Source organism: Schistocerca americana, chromosome 7 (assembly GCF_021461395.2).
Source record: "Schistocerca americana isolate TAMUIC-IGC-003095 chromosome 7, iqSchAmer2.1, whole genome shotgun sequence".
In the NCBI taxonomy this organism is placed as follows: domain Eukaryota; kingdom Metazoa; phylum Arthropoda; class Insecta; order Orthoptera; family Acrididae; genus Schistocerca; species Schistocerca americana.
The window spans coordinates 516,908,037-516,929,923 of NC_060125.1; the positions used below are offsets into that span (position 1 = coordinate 516,908,037).

Here is a 21,887-nt window from a genome sequence, read left to right on the forward strand (position 1 = left end):
CTGGCCTTCATAAGTGAAGAATGTCCCCCCCCTGCAGTTCCGGGGGTTACAATAGGCCCGAGGTATTCCTGCCTGTCGTAAGAGGCGACTAAAAGGAGTCCATCCCCCTCAAGGGGTTAGTTAGCACCTGCGTCCGAAGGAGGACGGTTCCACGACCTATATTTGTGGTCTTTTTGGTTTTTCACTTCTTGTTTCTTCCTTCCTTTGGTTGGTTCCTTTCTTTGTTCTTCTCCATCTCACTGTCTTCCTTACTCTTTCCCTTGCCTTCTTTTCCTTGCCTCCTTCTCCTTGCCTTCTTCTCCTTGCCTTCTCTGGTCTCCGCCTCGGCGTTTGAGACAGTCTGTCCTCTCTCTCTTCCTTTTCCTCTTCTTCCTTCCTCCCTGTGCGCGCCTGAAAGCCGACCCACGCGTTCGCACGCATAGCCGGTGACGGGGTAACGCGTAATTCCCCGCCGTGGGTAGACAAGTAAGGCACGCACGTACCCCCTGGTAAAGGCCAGGCCCAGGGAGGGGTGATTGCCTGAGCTGATACCTTCTGACCATGCCGATTGGTCCCTCCGTCTGTTTCTCGGGGGGTGTGACCTGAGGTGTAAACATTCACCTAAGGCGGGAGTGCCCTCTGAGAGGGTCTCCATAAAGAAGAAGCACGCCATCGGAGACGCTGGAAATCATGGGGGATTCCTCCGCAATGGATTTCTCTTCTTCTCTCTCGACTTCTGCCCACAAACGAAAACATGACCAGCCACCAGTGACAAAAGTACTACCGCCTGCCCCACAGTTCCCTGTTGTTTCTCGATCTGAGGACGGAAAGGATTTTTCCTCTGTCAACCCTTTCGTTATCCAGAAGGGCGTAGATGCCATAGCCAGTACTGTTAAGTCTTGTACAAGGTTGCGTAATGGTACCTTGTTACTAGAAACTGAGAGCGCCTTTCAGGCACAGAAACTGCTTAGAGTCACACTCCTGTACACGTTCCCTGTCCGGGTGGAGGCTCACCGAACTTTGAATTCGTCTCGTGGTGTGGTCTATACTAGATCCCTCGACGGATTGACTGACGAGGAGATTCAGTCTTTCCTCGCTGAGCAGGGTGTGACGGCTATCCATAGGGTCGTGAAAAAGGTCAACAATGACCTTGTACCGACCTGGACACGTTTCTTGACCTTTGATAGTGTTAAGCTGCCATCGCGCATCAAAGCGGGCTACGAGGTTATTTCTGTTCGCCCCTATGTCCCGACACCTACACGCTGTTACCAGTGTCAGCGTTTTAATCACACTCGCCAGTCTTGTTCCAATGCGGCTAAATGTGTCACTTGTGGCAGGGATGCCCATGAGGGTGACTGTCCACCTCCGTCTCCTCGTTGTGTGAACTGTCAGGGTGACCATGCAGCATCCTACCGCGACTGTCCCATCTATAAGGAAGAATGCTGTATCCAAGAAATTCGGGTCAAAGAGAAAGTGTCCACCTCGGCTGCTCGCAAGCTATTAGCTAGTAGGAAGCCCACGCTGCTCCCAGCGGGGAAATACAGTACTGTCCTCGCCTCTCCTCGGACTACCAGGGAGGTGGCAACCCAGACATGCGATCTGACCTTCAGCACCACGGTCGTCTGTTCGGCCAGTGCTAAGATCGCGCGGTCGACGTCTCCTCTTCCTCCCATCACCCCACAGACACAAGCCCCTTCATCAGCTTCTGCTAAGACGAAGACCCAGAAGTCAGATGCACGGGCATTCAAGAAGGAACCGTCCCGTGCAGACTTCCTACGTACCTCGACCTCCCAGACATCGACCAGTACTTCCACCAAACGACCTTCCAAGAAGGCTCATAGGAAGCACAGTTCTCCTTCTCCGCCACGGCGCATATCTTCTCCTGCGCCACCCAGCGGTTGCCGCCCCAGGCCGTCATCCGTTTCGCCTGGCCGCACCACTGGTAGCCGAACATCTGGCCGTTCACCGGCGGAGGAAGTTCCCCCTCCCAGCCATCTTACCAAGATGGCCGATGAACCTATAGAACCAATGAACGATGACTGTCCGCCTACTGATAGCGGCGGCAGTGCTCGCTCGAAGCCAGGCCCTCAGCGGCCTTCGAGGTGACCCCTTCTTTTATCTTCCTTTTCTTCTTACGATGGCACTTATTCACTGGAATATTCGCAGCATTCGCTCCAACCGAGAGGACTTGAAGTTGCTGCTCCGCTTGCACCGTCCGCTCGTCGTAGCCCTCCAGGAAACGAAGCTACGCCCGTGCGATCAAATTGCCTTGGCACACTACACCTCTGTGCGTTTTGGCCTACCCCCTGTGGTAGGTATTCCGGCTCATGGAGGGGTTATGTTGCTGGTCCGGGATGATATTTACTACGATCCCATCACGTTGCACACCGGCCTGCAGGCAGTTGCCATCCGAATTACTCTCCCCACTTTTACATTTTCCATTTGTACCGTTTACACTCCATCGTCGTCTGCCGTTACCAGGGCAGACATTTAGCAAATTATTGCTCGGCTACCTGCACCATTTTTGTTAACTGGAGACTTCAATGCCCACCATCCCCTTTGGGGCTCTCCAGCATCCTGCCCGAGGTGCTCCCTGTTAGCAGACCTTTTCAACCAGCTCAATCTTCTCTGCCTCAATACTGGCGCCCCTACTTTTCTTTTGCACACATCTCACACCTATTCCCATTTAGACCTCTCTATATGTACTACCCAACTTGCACGCCGGTTTGAGTGGTATGCACTTTCTGATACATATTCGAGCGACCACTTCCCGTGTGTTATTCATCTCCTGCAGCGTACCCCCTCTCCGTGCTCATCTAGTTGGACCACCTTCAAAGCAGACTGGGGGCTCTTCTCTTCCAGGGCGACATTTCAGGATCAAACCTTCACAAGCTGTGATCGTCAGGTTGCACACCTCACGGAAGTCATTCTCACTGCTGCTGAATATTCCATCCCTCACCCTACTTCTTCTCCACGTCGCGTACCGGTTTCCTGGTGGACCGCAGCATGTAGAGACGCTTTACGTGCTCGTCGACGTGCTTTAAGCACCTTTAAACGCCACCCTACAGTGGCGAATTGTATCAATTATAAACGATTACGTGCACAGTGTCGTCGTATTATTAAAGAAAGCAAGAAAGCCAGCTGGGCTGCTTTCACAAGCACCTTCAACAGTTTTACTCCTTCTTCTGTTGTCTGGGGTAGCCTGCGCCGGCTATCTGGCACTAAGGTCCACTCACCAGTTTCTGGCTTGACGGTCGTGAATGACGTCCTTGTGGCCCCTGAGGATGTCTCCAATGCCTTCGGCCGCTTTTTCGCAGAGGTTTCGAGCTCTGCTCATTATCACCCTGCCTTCCTCCCCCGCAAACAGGCAGAGGAGGTTAGACCACCTAACTTCCGCTCTTCGAATCGTGAAAGTTATAATGCCCCATTCACCATGCGGGAACTCGAAAACGCACTTGCCCGGTCACGGTCCTCCACTCCAGGGCCTGATTCTATTCATATTCAGATGCTGAAGAACCTTTCTCCTGCAGGTAAAGGTTTCCTTCTTCGTACTTATAATCGCATCTGGATTGAGGGACATGTTCCCGCATGCTGGCGCGAGTCTATTGTTGTCCCGATTCCTAAGCCGGGGAAGGACAAGCACTTGCCTTCCAGTTATCGACCCATCTCGCTTACCAGCTGTGTCTGTAAAGTGATGGAGCGAATGGTTAACTCTCGTTTGGTTTGGCTGCTCGAGTCTCGACGCCTACTTACCAATGTACAATGTGGATTTTGTAGGCGCCGCTCTGCTGTTGACCATCTGGTTACCTTGTCGACCTTCATTATGAATAACTTCTTGCAGAAGCGCCCGACCGCGGCTGTGTTCTTTGATTTGGAGAAGGCTTACGACACCTGTTGGAGGGCGGGCATTCTCCGCACCATGCATACATGGGGCCTTCGCGGTCGCCTCCCTCTTTTTATTCGTTCCTTTTTAATGGATCGACAGTTCAGGGTACGTGTGGGTTCTGTCCTCTCAGACACCTTCCGCCAGGAGAATGGGGTGCCACAGGGCTCAGTTTTGAGCGTCGCTCTCTTCGCCATAGCGATCCATCCAATAATGGATTGCCTCCCAGCTGATGTATCAGGCTCCCTTTTCGTGGACGATTTTACCATCTATTGCAGCGCGCAGCGTACATGTTTCCTGGAGCGCTGTCTTCAGCGTTCTCTTGACTGTCTTTACTCCTGGAGTGTCGCCAATGGCTTCCGTTTTTCTGCCGAGAAGACGGTCTGTATTAACTTATGGCGATACAAAGAGTTTCTCCCACCGTCCTTACAACTCGGTCCCATTGCTCTCCCATTCGTGGAGACAACAAAATTTTTAGGTCTTACATTTGACAGGAAACTTAGCTGGTCTCCACATGTGTCATATTTGGCTGCCCGTTGTACCCGTTCTCTAAATGTCCTCCGTGTTCTCAGTGGTATGTCGTGGGGAGCGGATCGAACCGTCCTACTTCGTCTATATCGGTCGATCGTCCGCTCCAAGCTGGATTATGGGAGCTTCGTATACTCCTCTGCACGGCCATCCATCTTACGCCGCCTCAACTCCATACAACATCGGGGTTTACGACTTGCAATCGGAGCGTTTTATACTAGTCCCGTCGAGAGTCTTCATGCTGGCGCTGGTGAATTGCCACTCCCCTACCGGCGCGATATACTGCTTTGTCGGTATGCCTGTCGGCTACTGTCAATGCCCGACCACCCGTCTTATCGTTCCTTTTTTGAAGACTCTCTCGACCGTCAATACGGGTTGTATGTCTCTGCCCTGCTACCCCCTGGAGTTCGCTTTCGTTGCCTCCTTCAACACCTTAATTTTTCACTCCCTGCAACTTTTCGAGTGGGCGAGAGCCACACGCCACCTTGGCTCCAGGCTCAGGTTCGCGTTCACCTTGACCTCAGCTTGCTCCCAAAGGAGGTTACTCCCGTTTTGTCGAACTTCGTTCGAAGTTCATTAATATGACCTTCATTTATACAGATGGCTCTAAGACCAATGACGGGGTCGGGTGTTCTTTTATTGTCAGGGCACAAAGTTTCAAATACCGGCTCCATGGCCATTGTTCGGTCTTCACAGCTGAGCTCTTTGCCCTCTACCAGGCTGTTCTTTACATCTGCCGCCACCGACATTCTGCTTATGTCATCTGCTCCGATTCCCTGAGCGCCATCCAGAGCCTCAGTGATCCGTATCCGGTTCACCCTTTCGTGCACCGGATCCAACGCTCTCTTCAGCAGCTGGTGGATGTCGGTTCTCTGGTTACCTTTATGTAGGTTCCTGGCCATGTCGGTATCCCTGGGAACGAAGCTGCAGATGCCGCAGCCAAGGCTGCGGTCCTCTAGCCTCGGACAGCTTCTTGTTGTGTCCCTTCGTCAGATTGTAGCAGGGTCATTTGTCGGCGCATTTTATCGCTGTGGCATGCCGATTGGGCTGCATTTACGGACAACAAGCTTCGGGCCTTGAAACCTCTTCCCGCGGCTTGGACGTCCTCCTCCCGCCCTTCTCGAAGGGAGGAGGTCGTTTTGGCCCGGTTACGAATTGGACACTACCGGTTCAGCCATCGCCATCTGCTGACGGCTGCACCGGCGCCGTTCTGCCCATGTGGGCAATTGCTGATGGTCCGCCACATTTTAACGTCCTGTCCGGATTTTAACACACTGCGTCTTGATCTTGGCCTGCCATGTACTCTAGATGCCATTTTAGCGGATGACCCACGAGCAGCTGCTCGCGTTCTTCGTTTTATCAACTTGACAAACCTCTCTAAGAACATTTGATTATGCTGTTTTTTTAACCCTATGCCTGTCAGTCTGTCTTTTATCGTGTTTTCCCTTTTCGTTGCTGTTTTAAACTTGTGACTCGCGGTGCATTCCTAACGTAGTCTGGGCGCTAATGACCGTTGAAGTTAAGAAGTTGTCGGTCAGGATGAAGCTGGCTAAGGTAATTAAAACTGTGAAATACTGTCATTAAAGCTAACATCCTCACAGATCCAGCAACTGGATGGGTGTCCCTAATACCCTGTATACCAATGATCCCAACATGTTAACCCACTCATTTTAAGCAACTTCAATTCTGCATTACGGTTTTGTTTGCAGTAGCAATAAACAAGGTTCAGGATCAGAAGGGGGGGGGGGGGAGGAGGAGGAGGATGTGATGTGATGGAAGAGATGGGTGGGGGGAGTGATGAACAAAGGAAGAGGGGAGGGGGAGGGGGAGGAGATGGACAAAGAGAGGAAGTACAAGAAGATGGGCAGAGATAGGGTGCAGGAGCAGATTAGAACATGTATACAATTTTATTCCATATTTCGCAACTTTCAGCATTTCTGTGTTTGCTGGTGGAGAATAAAGACTTGTCTCTTATTACTTTGTCTCCACTAGCTGTGATATTCTTTTACTATCAAGTTTGAAGCTCTGCAACATGATCTTCAGGCACTTTTAATTCTAAAATCAATACCGTGTACCACCACAACTATACCTGGTCGCACAGTATCCTCTGGTGTAATTACTATATAAGTGGCAATTTCATCTAAAATGCTAAAAATGGTTAAAATGATTCCATTGCGGAACCATATTTTGCAGTTGTTGTTAAATGATCGGGCATGAGCTGACACAGAAGAAACGAGTTGACCAGTAGTACTGCAAAAATGTAGCTGTGCCCCTGTATGTGTGCATGTTCTGAATAGTGTAAGTTCCTAATTAGCGCTTTCATATTCCATTTTCTGCTTATATACATAGGTAGTGCTAACCAAATCCATTTGATGTTATCTTTACTCATCACACGGTTTTAGTCTGATGCTATTTTCATCAATGTTGCCTTTTACTATGTCGCTGTATTATAAGTTAATGACTTTTCTGTACTTTATTTTATTTGATTGCAAGGTCATGTAAAGAAGAATACCCAGATAGGCTTTAGGCCTACTGTCGTGTAATTTTGGTGAGAATAAGCTATGGCCCACGTAATGTATCGTGAAGTTCTCTCTTTAGTGGTCTTTTACTGCATTATATCTCCTGCAGAATTTTCTAGTTTTGCATTTATTTTTAATGAAACTGATGTTTGCGATACAGGGTGATCCAGCAGCGTTGTAAGCAAACATTTGTGAGTGCACGGTTTGGTGGTGTAACAGAGGCAACCAAACGAATGTTAACACAACTACCAATCAGTGCTCAGTCGTACAGCTGCTCTCCATATCTAGATCTGTCACTCTTTAGTTATGATGATAAATGGGTCTCTGTTATGGAGCGACCAAAAGCTTGTGGTGAACATCCCATCAGGTAAGCTGCATCACTTTTTAGAAAGTGCCGTTTTATAGAAGTATATTTCATTTTTAAAATTAATAGAGACTGTGAAATTGTTCAAAATATACTGTATCATTATCGTAGTTTTGACATACAGTAAGTGTATTGTATCCGAGGTTTCAACTCAACATGTCACAAAAAAAGTGACTGTGATTACAAACTTTGTCAGCAGTCCGTGGGCTGTCATTGTGTACAGTGAACTAAAATTCTGCATGGGGAGCATGACAACACAAAGTAAATTTGGAATACAGTGTTCCCAATTACCATCCTGAAGGCATGTGACTGTCGACATAGCCGACTTGCGGAACCATCACACCTTACCGTCACACTTTGTCAACATGTGCCATGGTTCTCGTAATGAGCTGTTGATGCAGTACTGTGCCAGCCAGCAGTGCATTATTTGTAGCCAGTATTCAAACAGCAGTCAAGTGCTGCTAGACCACTCCACCATCCACTGGACAGCTGTCAACATCGTCAGCCCACCTCTGTGCCAGCCAGCACTGCAGGCTTCACAGGCCAATGCCAGCCACAGCCACAATGGCCTATGCTGCCAGCTTCTTACTCAGCCCATAGTCTGTCAGCACCACCAAGCCACCACACTGCTGTGAAGATGATATGCCACAGCATTGCTTCGGTGTGGACCACAGGATCACCACCTGATCATCCCTGAGGAAGAGGGGTGCCATGGGTCGACACTGGGCTGCATTGGAAAATGAGAGCGTGCACCTGTAACTGCTGCAGCTTACTGGAGTAATAAAGAGTTTACAAGCATGCCATCTGTCTTGCTGCAGCCACCTTCACCTTTGATGGACCCCCTTTGCTCTTGTCAACCCTTCAAACTGACAATGCCCAGGTGGGAGAGCCATTACCCTCCCGACAACTAGAACAACTACTCTTCCACCCCTCCATATACCCCTGACTTGCTACATTTTTACGTCCAATTTGGGGAAGGAGGAGGGGCGGGCGGTAGCAACAGTCTATCTTACAGCACTGCTAAATTTTGATGACAGCAGTAGGGTTGGCAAAGATGCTGAAGTCATCGGCAGAGCAAGTAAGTAGCAGAATGTGTTTTTGTACCGTCTTGTTTCTGTTTTTCTTGATTTTGTGTTTCTCCCTTTTTACCCTTTCTGTGTAAAATATATACGAGGTATTACGGCGAGTCTGTGTTCAGGAAGTATATACAAGAGTAAAAGGAAATGATTATTTACATAATAGGTAACTGAAGACATTATTATAGATTGAGTTCTGCAAGGGTTGACACTAGTACACATGTAGTTTGACATCCACAGAGCACCTTAGGGATGTGTGGAGCTTTTCTTTTTTCATTACTGTGCTATTCTCCTACTGCTTATTTTATTTTCCAGTTGGGTAGTTGTAAACAATTGTGGCAGTTCTGACAAAGTGAAATGTAGGTCAGTGTTACAACAGTATCTTACGGTCTGAATTTATCTTTCTATTATATGGCACTGACTCAAAGCAGCAATTCGCTGAAGGCACCACACAGATAGAAACAAGTAATTCCATCTGATTTCATCAGTTAAACCACACCAGATTTTCCGTGTAACAGTGCACATGCTAGCAGAAAATCCGCCTTGGATAACTGTCAGAATCAATGTAAAGGAGAACATATTAGGTGCTAAGAAGCTTTATGGAATATTGTAAATGCACTAAAAGATACAGATTGTAGTTGGGAAAGTGCCTACGGTTAAATAAGTTAGTGATATAGGGACTCATGGGGCATAATACATTAGATAGATCTCTCGTGGTGAGAGCTTCAGTTTAAAGTTTAAGTGATGGTTCTCAGATTGTTGCAGGCATTATAATGTGACTGATGTGATTCTGCCACCAGCTGCCAACTCAGCTTTGGTCGATCAGCCCCACTGAGCCACCATGGTGCTGCACATACAGTTCACCACAGCATCGCTTTGCCATGGGCTACCAGATTGATGTCTCACATGCCTCTGGAACACGAACACTGTTGGTTGATGCCGGGCAACACTACCAGAACACAGCATGTACCTGTAACTGATGTAGCTTGTTGGAGTAATAAAGAGTTCATATGCACACCGTCTGACTTGCTGCAGCCACCTTCAGCTCTGACGGACTCCCACAGCCCTTATCAAACTATCGAATTCACTGTTCCCAGAGAGGGGGGGGGGGGGGGGGGGGGGGGAGGGGAGGAGTCATTGCCATTCTGACAACTAGAAGAAAGGCTCTACCAACCCTCCATAGTGATCACTCCACCCACAAACTGCTGCAACTGCATGCTTTCACGCATTTGTGTAATGTCATGGGTTTCGGAGTGATGAATTCCCGCCGGAGATGAGACTTAATTGTGCATCCGCTCTGAAGGTGATGGGTTTATTGCCCATTGAGGTGAATCAATTATATGAATGCATGGTGTCTGCTGTTTCGGACATGGACATGGACATGGACATGGACATAGACATAGACATAGACTGCGGATAGGTGGTGCCAGGTGGGAATGTCAATCAGCCGGAAGATGTGCTGAAGAGTCCATATAATTGTGATAAATGTTGTTACCTGACCGAGGGAGGTGGCGCAGTTGTTAGTACACTGGACTCGCATTCAGGAGGACAATGGTTCAAACCCGCATCCGGCTGCCGTGATTAGGTTTTCCATGATTTCCCTAAATCACTTCAGGCAAATGCTGGGATGGTTCCTTTGAATGGGCATGGCCAACATCCTTCCCTATCCAATGGGACTGATGACCTCACTGTTTGGTTCCCTCCCCCAAATAAATCAACCAACCAACCAGCTGTTTCCTGGTGGTGCAGTGGTCAACGCAACTTGCCTAGCAAGCAGGAGAATCTCGGGGTCGAATCCCGGTCCAACACACATTTTCACTCACTGCCGCTGATTCCGCATACAGTCCTAATGCATTTGACATCAACAGTCCCTTTCCTTTCTCTCCCCCCCCCCCTCCTCCACCTTCCATTTACATAATATGTACCACAGCTGCAGATTTCGTGTGGTGTCTGTTCTTTTGGACATATCTGAAAGAACAGACACCGCACATTCATTTTACACTGTAATTTTTATTTATTTATTTGTCTATTTTTTTTTAAAGAAAACTGCTACATGAAAAATGTATATTGGCATAGGTACAGCAATATTTTAAGTATTTCTTCAACATATTCACTACCAGAATTGAGACACTTGTCATAACTTGGGATGATCTTTTGTAGTCTATGTCAAAGAAATCTGTAACATGGGAGTGGAGCATGTGAGAGTCATTTTCAGCTCTTCATTATGGTGAATATGCTGATTGGAAGCTAGTAATTTCTTAAGATGCAAGGAAAGATGGAGATCACTTGGAGTGAGAGCAAAACTTAAAGGTGGATGATCAAACGTTTCTCAGCTGAACTACTTCAGAACAGTTGTGCACTGAGCTGTATGTGGACATGGATTATCATGGATCAGAACAGCTCTGTAACAGTTGGCAGAGGGCAGGAAGTCAGTGAGCAGAATGCCTTTCCTGGCCAGAACACTGTATGCATCACTTTCCACACTGACACAGTCTGTTCAAACTGCACACTATTTGAATTTCATTTTCAGCGGAGATCCACTCTGATACCAATGCATCAACTGCTGCTTGGTTTCCTGGGCAAAGTGAGCAATCCAGGTTTCTTCATCCATGAAGATCCTGTCGAGGAATCAGTAGGTGCTTAGTTGCAATTTTATGCGACAAGGGTCGTGATATGTGCAGTATGTAGCTGCTGAGATCCATAATTACGGAGTGATAGTTCTTCGTATGTGCTGCTACACAAGGTTATCATTGACAAATGATGGTCCTCTCTTCAGTGAGGACTCTTTGACAACCTCAGAAAATTGTCTACACCAATAACATTGCTCATGACATCTGTTGCCCATACATCTCACCCAGGTGATGACAAATTTCAATTAGCACTCTGTTTTGTGCATTAAGAAACTATATTACAGACTGACCCTCAGTTGGTGGGAGCAAGAATAAGAGCCGGCATTGTCAGCCACTGCTGCAGTTTTCCTGACAATAGGCAATGAGACTTGTCAAGCTGTCATATGATTGTTACATCATAGCTCTGGGGAAACTTAATTTTTGGGTGACCCATGTATAAGTCTAGCTGCCACTGTGACTTAATAAAGCTTTGTTGTGGATATGATTCACTTCATTCATTCCTTCAAGGAGAACCTTCATGAATGTGGAACAAGAAGTCAGAATATACATTAATAAAAATTGATGTGGTAGTAGAAAGTTCTGGTTGAATGTAAATAATATAAGATTAAAGGTTACAAGTCACCAAATAGGATAGGGCTTTAATTGTCAAGAGACACATTAACAAGGCAGAAATATTTGCTACACACACACACACACACCTGCTTGGCCACGCTGTGCAAGATTAATATACTGTGTTGGCCCGCAGTTCAGCAGCTTTTCTGGGGTGAGAGTTTGTGTGGGTTGTGGGTGTTTGGGGAAGGGGGTTAAGGAGGCAGGGAACAGGAGGGAAGGTTGGGGAATGGTGGTCAACTGCTGTGTCAGAGGCAGCAGTTGCACGGAATAGGAATGTGGGAGGGAGAGTTAGCCAATATTTGTCTATCAAGGGGAGGAGAAGTGGTGGTGTAAAATTCCTGATCATCAAACTTTGCTCCCATTCCCTGGTTTAAATACCATACCGAATGCCTCTACAGTGGCTCATGAAGTGAGGGTGTGTTCTTAGGTGGGTACTGAATATAATTTGGGAGACAAGAAATTTGTGGCACAACTTGACTAAAAGAAAGGTTTGGTTGATAGGATACATTATGAGGGAGGTGTGGGAGTAGAAATCGTAGAGGGAAACCAAGAAGTGAATGCAGTAAGCAGATTCAGAAGGATGTAAGTTGCAGTTAGTTATTTGGAGGTGAAGAGGCTTCCATGTGATAGAGTACTGTGGGGGGCTGCATCAAACTAGTCTTCGAACTGAAGCCCACAACAACAACAACAACAGCAGCAGCAACAACAACAATAACAACATTACAAAAATAAATAAACAAAAAACACACAAAACATTGTTCAGAATTTGCAGCAGAGCTGGTATGTGACTTGACTGCTTTCAGAGGTGACACTGCCTTTAATAGGCTAGGGTAAGTGTGTCTATATTGGAGCAGGAACTAGGATGTGCTGGATGGGTGTATTGGACAGGTCCGGCACATGGGTCTTCTGCAGAGATATGTCCCATGTGTCAAGGGATTGGAAATGGGTGTGGTATAAATAAGGCCCAGAATATTGTATAGACTGGTTGAGGAAAGGAATACCACTTTAGAAAGGGTTGAAAGATTGTGGGTAAGATGTTCCTTATTTTGTGTGCACAATGATAAATGATGAGAGCTCTCGCAAAGTATGTGCTTCAGTTGTTCCAATAAAGTATGATATTGGATGATTGGCATACTCCTCTGTAGCTGGTTCTCAGTGGTTGTATGAGGATTTGGGGAGTTTCAGTATATGATATGGGAAATCTGTCTGCATACAAGATTTTGGGGATATTTGCTGTCATGAAAGCCTTGGTGAGACCTTCACCTTATTGAGCAAGTGAATTCTCATCACTGCAGATGTGTCATCCATGGGTGGCCAGGTTATATACAAGTGAATTTGTTGTGGAAGGGGCAACAATTGTCAGAATGCAGGTACTGTTGGAGGTTAATGGGCTTGATGTGGACAGAATATGGATGAAGCCATCAAAGAGGTGTACATCATACCCAGGAAGGCGTCATCTAGAGCTGAGGATAACCAGGTGAAGCAAATGAGAGAAGAGGTGTTGATATTGTGGAGGAATGAAATAAAGTACCTTGACTCTGATTACAAATCACGAAGATATCATTAATGAATCTGAACCAGCTAAAGGGTTTGGGGTTTGGGAAGTTAAGGTTTCATCTAGGTTACCCAAGAGGTGCATGTGCGTGGGCAAGGGCGCGCGCGCTCGTCAAGGTGGCACTTTAATTTTTTTGGTTTGATTCCCTGCCATTCCTAATTTGGTTCCATTGCACAAAAAAGAGTTGTTTGTAATTTGGTCTCAATAAAACAAAGAAGAGCTTGCATCCTTGATCCTTGTACTTGCCAAAAAAGAATGAAAAGAAAATTCACTTAAAAAATTCATTTATTTTTTTTATCTTGTATACTGTAACACAGAGGTAGCTGATTAACATGTATATTCCAGAATGAGATTTTCACTCTGCAGCGGAGTGTGCGCTGATATGAAACTTCCTGGCAGATTAAAACTGTGTGCCCGACCGAGACATGAACTCGGTACCTTTGCCTTTCGCGGGCAAGTGCTCTACCAACTGAGCTACCGAAGCACGACTCACGGCCGGTACTCACAGCTTTACTTCTGCCAGTACCTCGTCTCCTACCTTCCAAACTTTACAGAAGCTCTCCTGCGAACCTTGCAGAACTAGCACTCCTGAAAGAAAGGATATTGCGGAGACATGGCTTAGCCACAGCCTAGGGGATGTTTCCAGAATGAGATTTTCACTCTGCACTCCGCTGCAGAGTGAAAATCTCATTCTGGAAACATCCCCTAGGCTGTGGCTAAGCCATGTCTCCGCAATATCCTTTCTTTCAGGAGTGCTAGTTCTGCAAGGTTCGCAGGAGAGCTTCTGTAAAGTTTGGAAGGTAGGAGACGAGGTACTGGCAGAAGTAAAGCTGTGAGTACCGGCCGTGAGTCGTGCTTCGGTAGCTCAGTTGGTAGAGCACTTGCCCGCGAAAGGCAAAGGTACCGAGTTCGAGTCTCGGTCGGGCACACAGTTTTAATCTGCCAGGAAGTTTCATATCAGCGCACACTCCGCTGCAGAGTGAAAATCTCATTCTGGAAACATCCCCTAGGCTGTGGTTAAGCCATGTCTCCGCAATATCCTTTCTTTCAGGAGTGCTAGTTCTGCAAGGTTCGCAGGAGAGCTTCTGTAAAGTTTGGAAGGTAGGAGACGAGGTACTGGCAGAAGTAAAGCTGTGAGTACCGGCCGTGAGTCGTGCTTCGGTAGCTCAGTTGGTAGAGCACTTGCCCGCGAAAGGCAAAGGTACCGAGTTCGAGTCTCGGTCGGGCACACAGTTTTAATCTGCCAGGAAGTTTCATATCGGCGCACACTCCGCTGCAGAGTGAAAATCTCATTCTGGAAACATCCCCTAGGCTGTGGCTAAGCCATGTCTCCGCAATATCCTTTCTTTCAGGAGTGCTAGTTCTGCAAGGTTCGCAGGAGAGCTTCTGTAAAGTTTGGAAGGTAGGAGACGAGGTACTGGCAGAAGTAAAGCTGTGAGTACCGGCCGTGAGTTGTGCTTCGGTAGCTCAGTTGGTAGAGCACTTGCCCGCGAAAGGCAAAGGTACCGAGTTCGAGTCTCGGTCGGGCACACAGTTTTAATCTGCCAGGAAGTTTCAACCTGTATATTCATTACTTTCAGTTTAATTACTAATGCCATATTAATTATAATAACAGAATCTGCAACACACTTATGTACAATGTTGTTATGTAAATACAAAGATAAAATAACACATTGTTTAAATTCTTGACTCTTTCAAGAAGTCTCTTGTCAGCTACTAAAAATGTATGACAACCTTCTGTAACACCCTGGAGTATGTATTACTTCTGTAACCTTATTTTACTTTATTTATTTATTTGAAAGTAATGTGTTGTAACTTCCTGGGAGATTTAAACTGTGCGCCAGATTAACACTCAAACTCGGGACCTTTCCCTTTTGCAGACAAGTGCTCTATCGACTGAGCTGCCCCAGCATGACTCACGGCCCATCCTCGTAGCTTTACTTCCGCTAGTGCCGCATCTCCTGATGTATTATAGTCCAGAATATCTACAATTTTCAGTATATTAGCTACATGTAGATCATTGACAAAGTCTGTATTTTAATGCCACCTCAAAGGATTTGTCGTTTGGATTTCCTCACTCAAGTCGAATCTGGTAAAAAAAATTCTTATCTTATTAGACAAATAGTTCAGTTCAATCTGGAATTTGATTGATTACAACTTAAAACCTCTTGGGCCTTCATCAGATGATTCTATATCATGATTTGGTGCATTTTTTTATATTGATTCATAAGGCTAATTAATATTAAAAAATGTACAGCTGTCAGATTCATGAGAAAGGTTCTATAAACTGATTTTTCAGTTTTTTAAGCTACACAGAAATATTGTGATTGTCACTCTGATATTTAACGAATTTTGATAGGAAGATGAAAAAAATAAGCCTACACCACTTTGGTTTGCAGAAGGGGCATAGATCACACATCAAGGAAAATACAAATAATACAGATTGATTTCTCTTCTTGTGGTGAAATTCGCATTCGTCATGGAACACTAAACATTTGTAAGCAATAATTGGCTTCCTCCATTTGCCTTGCATGAAGGACAGCGTCAAGAATACAAAAAAATACACCACAATATGATGCTTCCCCAAGAATTAATGAAGTAAATGTTTAAAATACACCATATTTTTGTAGTTGCCTCCATTTCTCATACAAAGCTTCTAATTTTAGATTGCAGTTTCTTGTTTCCTATGGCAGAATTTGTGCTTTTCCCAAGAAAGTCTCACCGCACACAAAGCAAGGGTGACACTTTGTCATCCAGTGAAATTAAATACTGCAAATTGTGAAAGAAAGCTTATTTGACAGATGGAGTTTGCTTGCAGTTATTTTATACAAATACTACTTGAACAATTGAATTATCTATCGTAAAATAACTGAAAGACATTATACTTGCTACGACTGTTGGCTACCCTCAAAGTTGAAAGACAAAGTGCGTTGCTCTGTAAAATGTAATGGCTCAGCTTGCTCTGTCCTCTTTCTAACCATCTTAGGGTCACTGACTTCCCATTATTCCTGAACAGTATGATCTATGCAATGACAACACATTCAGTAAAAGAGACTGAAGTAAACAATGTGCCTACATTACGAAATGAATAAATTTGCTGTGAAGAAGTAATATTTTGTGGACTTGTTTTCTGAATTTTCAGATTTTGGAGGACTGGGGATACCTATTCCTTAATCCTACTGAAAGTAAATTTCACACAGCTCATTTTTAGATGGAACTGAGCCAAATCATGAAAAAATTAGAAAAAGTGGTATGTAAGAGCCATGTGTGTGTGTGTGTGTGTGTGTGTGTGTGTGTGTGTGTGTTTGTTTGTTTCTGTATTACTGACAAGAGAAAAACATCGGGGGGAGGGGGGGGGGAAGCTCTGACTCCATGTTCAATCACATCTCAGATGCGTTCAGTCAGATTCAGGAAAAATGCCACTGCTGCCAGGAAATATGATTGTCTTGAAGGGATGCTGTGGTATATTGAGAGGTTGTAACAATGGAAAATTGTACTGAAATGCAGGAGGATCTGCAGCGAATTGACGCATGGTGCAGGGAATGGCAATTAAATCTTAATGTAGAAAAGTGTAATGTGCTGCGAATACATAGAAAGAAAGATCCGTTATCATTTAGCTACAATATGGCAGGTCAGCAACTGGAAGCAGTTAATTCCATTAATTATCTGGGAGTAAGCATTAGGAGTGATTTAAAATGGAATGATCATATAAAGTTGATCGTCAGTAAAGCAGATGCCAGACTGAGATTCATTGGAAGGGTCCTAAGGAAATGCAATCCGAAAACAAAGGAAGTAGGTTACGGTATGCTTGTTTACCCACTGCTTGAATACTGCTCAGCAGTGTGGGATCCGTACCAGATAGGGTTGATAGAAGAGATAGAGAAGATCCAACGGAGAGCAGCGCGCTTCGTTACAGGATCATTTAGTAATCGCGAAAGCGTTACGGAGATGATAGATAAACTCCAGTGGAAGACTCTGCAGGAGAGATGCTCAGTAGCTCGGTACGGGCTTTTGTTGAAGCTTCGAGAACATACCTTCACCGAGGAGTCAAGCAGTATATTGCTCCCTCCTACGTATATCTCGCGAAGAGACCATGAGGATAAAATCAGAGAGATCAGAGCCCACACAGAGGCATACCGACAATCCTCCTTTCCACGAACAATACGAGACTGGAATAGAAGGGAGCTAACTGATAGAGGTACTCAAGGTACCCTCCGCCACACACCGTCAGGTGGCTTGCAGAGTATGGATGTAGATGTACTTGTACATGTACATGGTCTGCAACCAGTGTAAGATATTCTTTGGCCATCATGGTGGCTTGCACAAGCTCACCAGACCCATGGCTGCACACATGAATGCTCTCCAGAGCATAATGGAGCCGCCACCAGCTTGTCTCCATCCTGCAGTACGAGTGCCAAAAACTGTTCCCCTGTAAGACGATGGCTTCGTGCCCTCCCATCAGCATGATCAAGAAGACCATGCAATGCTCTGCACCTGAGTCAACATCCAGTGCCAGTGGACACATGCCCATTTCAGTCATAGTTGGTGATGTTAGAATGACACTTGCATGGGTCACTGGCTGCGAAGGCCCATCGTTAGGAGTGTTCAGTACATTGTGTCTTCAGACACACTTGTACTCTCCCCAGCATTAAAGTCGGATGTCGGTTCCACCACAGTTTGCTGCCTGCCCTGTTTTACAGTCTGCCCAGCCTACGACGTCCGACATTCATAATTAGAGGTGGCCGCCCAATCCCACAACGTCTCAACGTGGTTTCACCTTGGTTTTGCCACACATTGGAGACACTCACCACAGCATTCCTCAAACACTCAAAAAGTTGTGCAGTTTCTGAAACGCTCATGCCGAGCCTCCAAGCCATCACAATCTGCCCTCGGTCAAACTTGGATTGCGAGCCTTCCCCATTGTACACACAGATTCTCATTGATACTGCATGCACCATACATGTATCCGACTAACAGTCACTTCTCACCAGGTGACACTATCGCCTGGATTGTCTTATATTACTTGTAGGTTGGTGGTTGCAATGTTCTTGCTGATCAGTTTATGTGTTCTTATGCCACCTAAACGAAACATAGGAATTTAGCAAAAAGCCAGTACATTCACAAAAGTTGCTGTTTACCCAGTTTTATTAAGTAGTTATTGTTTATTTCCCACTGGCAGAATAATGTGTAATGAATGCATTGGTATTTTTCAAAGAAAATAGTTGTTTATAGAAATAAAAACTTAGAACATGGTAAGGAAAGTTCTGGCAGAATGTACATAATTTAACAGTGAAGGAGACCCCTCACTAAATAGTATTAATCAAAAAGCTAGCAAAGCTTTCACTGTTTTACTTGTTCCTGACAATGACACAGTGCTTTTAGCGTTCAGTGATAGGTCTCCTTTGCTCCCAAGTTATTTTTGTAACAACAGAGACCTATTTACAAAACTTTTGCAAACATGCTGCAGAGCTGGGGGATTGTCTCTAAGTAGTCTTAGAGAAAAAAAAAAAAACAGTAAGTCGCCAGGAAAAAAATAGACCGACTGGATGACAGTTCGCCATACAAAATCTGAAATGATAAACTGAGAGGAATTCAATCATGAAACCATGTGAGGTGGCAGAGATGGCACAATGATTAACATACTGGACTCACTCTTGGGAGGATGACTGTTCAAATACCCATCCAACTGTCCAGATTTAGGTTTTCCATGATCTCCCCAAATTGCTCCAAGCAAATTCCTGCATGGTTCCTTTAAAAAGGCCATGCCAATTTCTTTCCCATCCCTTCATAATGCAAACTTATGCTCTATCTCTCATGACAGGGTGTTTAACTCTAAGCTCCCTTCCTTCAGTCGTGAAGCCAAGAATCATCGGTAGCGTACATGCAAAACCTGAATGCTAATGGAGAGGAGCAATGAAATACAAGTGTGTCACCGTGTGCAAACGGTAACTTCTCCAGCTGGCAAGCTTTGGATGCAACAACACAACTAACAATACACTATCCTCATTGCCTACGCTACTAGAGGGTCTTGCCAACTGACACTATGCTGCCCATGGTGCAGGTGTGACACAGTACAGCTCTGGATGGCCAACCCTGATGTCATTGCCTGAGTCTGGCGGCGATGCAAAATCCCTCCCCTTCTAATAGACATTTAGCATCACAAATGCTGGGGCAAGAACGAGCATCGTGGGGGCAGCCCTGCCATTGGCTCCAACAGCATTTCAATTTCTCGTTGCCTTGGCCCTCTCGAGGCTGTAATTACTGCTGAGGCATTGAGCCTGGTGGTGACTGCAGTGTTGTAGGGAGTGACTCAACCCTCATGGATTGCAAGTCCTGTGGCAGTTTGGTTGTTGGCTGCTGTCACTGCTAGTAATGATGCTGTGAGCACAAGCTATAACGAAACTGTGGCTGTGTCCAGGGGGCGAACCAAGGAGCACCGGCAGTTTTCAGGGGTGGCCTGAGACAGGTGTTGCTGGCAGTCCCCTTCATTCATTGGCCCGAGGAGGGGGGGGGGGGGGGGGGTGATTAGCTGATGTGTATGTCATGGCCGCAACAGGATCCAGTGACAGATCGGGTACTCCCTCTCGGGAGCGACGAGGAACATTAGGCACTCCTTCTGGCCGAGAATGATGACACCCAATGCCCAACCTGACTTCTAGCCAGACATGCAAGCCCACACAGCAGAATGCTGCTGGTAGCACAGCTTTTGGCAGGATGCAGCAGACCCAAGAACTTGCATGGCTTGCACGCATTCAGAGGCCCAGCTGGGTTTTATCCATTGATTGGGTGGACCAGTAGGTGGTAAGAAACACTGTCGAGGTCTCAGCAGTGGTCATTGTGCATCAAATGCCCTCACCATCTGCTCCATTTCAAAATTCTATGCAGAGTGGAAAAGGGGTGGTGGTCAGATGCTGTATTCCATTGAACTGGCAAAAAGCCCCAGATTCTGCTGAAAGTTACTGAGGCCTGTTGTCAGACACTAAAATGTGAGGAGCACCCTCTGTGGCAAAAATGGTAGCTAGTGCTCTGATCAAAGTTTGTGTAAATGTCAAAGAGATGTGTGCCACAGAAAGAAAATCTGAAAGCACATCCACCACCAGCAACCAGTTGCACCGTAAAAAAGATATGCAAAGTCAGTGTGCAACCATTCCAAGGGTACTGAGGCCTGGGTCAGAAGGAAACACTTTTTGCTTGGGAGGCCTGGTAGTGGGCACAAGCCTGACATTTACAAACTGCACGATTGCACTGTTTGTCCCTGGCCAATAAATGTGGAACCCAGATGGAGCTTTTATCGAAGACACCACCGGGTGGGATGTATGTACCAACTACAAGTGGTGGCTACGTGGCATAGGGTGAACAATGAAGTGACATTGAGCATCCTCTACATACAAGGGTACTCCCAGAACAACATTAAGCCTATGTTTCACTGAAAAATAATTTTGCAACACATGGTCTACCGTATTTACTCAAATCTAAGCCACACTTTTTTTCTGGTTTTTGTAATCCAAAAAACTGCCTGTGGCTTAGAATCGAGTGCAAAGCAAGCGGAAGGTCTGAAAAATGTTGGTGGGTGCCGCCACAACTAACTTCTACCGTCAAATATATGTAGTGCTACACAGGCAAGCTTTGTAGGCACAAAGATAAATACTGGCACCAAATCCTCTGCGTCAGTAAATAAATTTAAAAAAAAAAGGTGGAAGACGAGCTTTTTTTCTCCGCCCCGAGTTTTGACCACTGCATTTTCATACATTATCCAACAAAGTAAATACAAATTCCGTATTGTTCATCTTCGAATGTAGCAGCATTTCAATGTACTACGAAAATCCGACTGGCGAGACTGTTTGGGATGTTTGTCAATATGGCCAACTCTACGTTCTGAATTTTTTCCTACCTGTGAGAAGAGATGGTTGCTAATAGGAACTTTTATGAATTGTGAATCACGTGCAGTATTCTCTTCACCATAAGAATAATACAAATATAAACATTTTGCCATCTATTGTTTCATGTTTGCTGCTATCTCATTTAAATCCTGTCTGCCTAATAAACCACGAAACTAGAGTGAGACAACAGCAAATGCAGAAGAATATACGTATCATGTCATGTTTATATTCATATTATTCTTATGCCTAATAGTGATACAGTCAGAAATGAAGCACAGCAATTGACTAGATTTTTAAATCTAAGGTGATTCTAATTTCTGTGTAGAATGTAATGTACTAAAGAGGCGCCTGCAAAAATTTTCACTAAACTCTCGTTCAGAACATCTATCATATGCAGTCTATTATTTGATTCTTGTTGGTCATTATCAAAGAAAGCAGCAATATAAGTAAGAACAAATAGCAGTCTCTTGCCATTGTTTCGCTAATGAGACAATTTCTCTCTCTCTCTCTCTCTTTTTTTTAAAAAAAAAAAAAAAAAAAGCGGCGGTAGCGCGCACAAAAGCAAGCCATGCCGTGAGCGGCGACAGGACGTAAACACGCACTATCAGAATGCGACAAACAATGCATGACACAGTACAGTAATGAATTTTCAGCTTAGAGTGACGTAAACACCTATAACAAAGAAAACGCCACTTATCAGATCAAATAAAAATAAGCTATCAATTCAAACCAGACGAAGCATGTGAAAAAGGAAGGGTACCCGTATAAATACAGACGGAGTGCCTGACACATAGTAATGGCTACCTGGTAAAGCTTAACTGCTAAGCTTACGACTCGAACCAAACTACTCTAGCTGTATTG

General features: G+C 45.5%; 1 protein-coding gene across 1 annotated transcript in view; it reads left to right on the top strand.

The window, feature by feature from the left end:
• Positions 1-21,887, top strand: part of LOC124623188 (DET1 homolog) — a 62,009-nt gene that overhangs the window by 13,388 nt on the left and 26,734 nt on the right. The window contains exon 3 of the mRNA XM_047148994.1: positions 7,070-7,276. Coding sequence (XP_047004950.1) covers positions 7,070-7,276 — 207 coding nt within the window. The remainder of the gene's footprint in view (positions 1-7,069; positions 7,277-21,887) is intronic.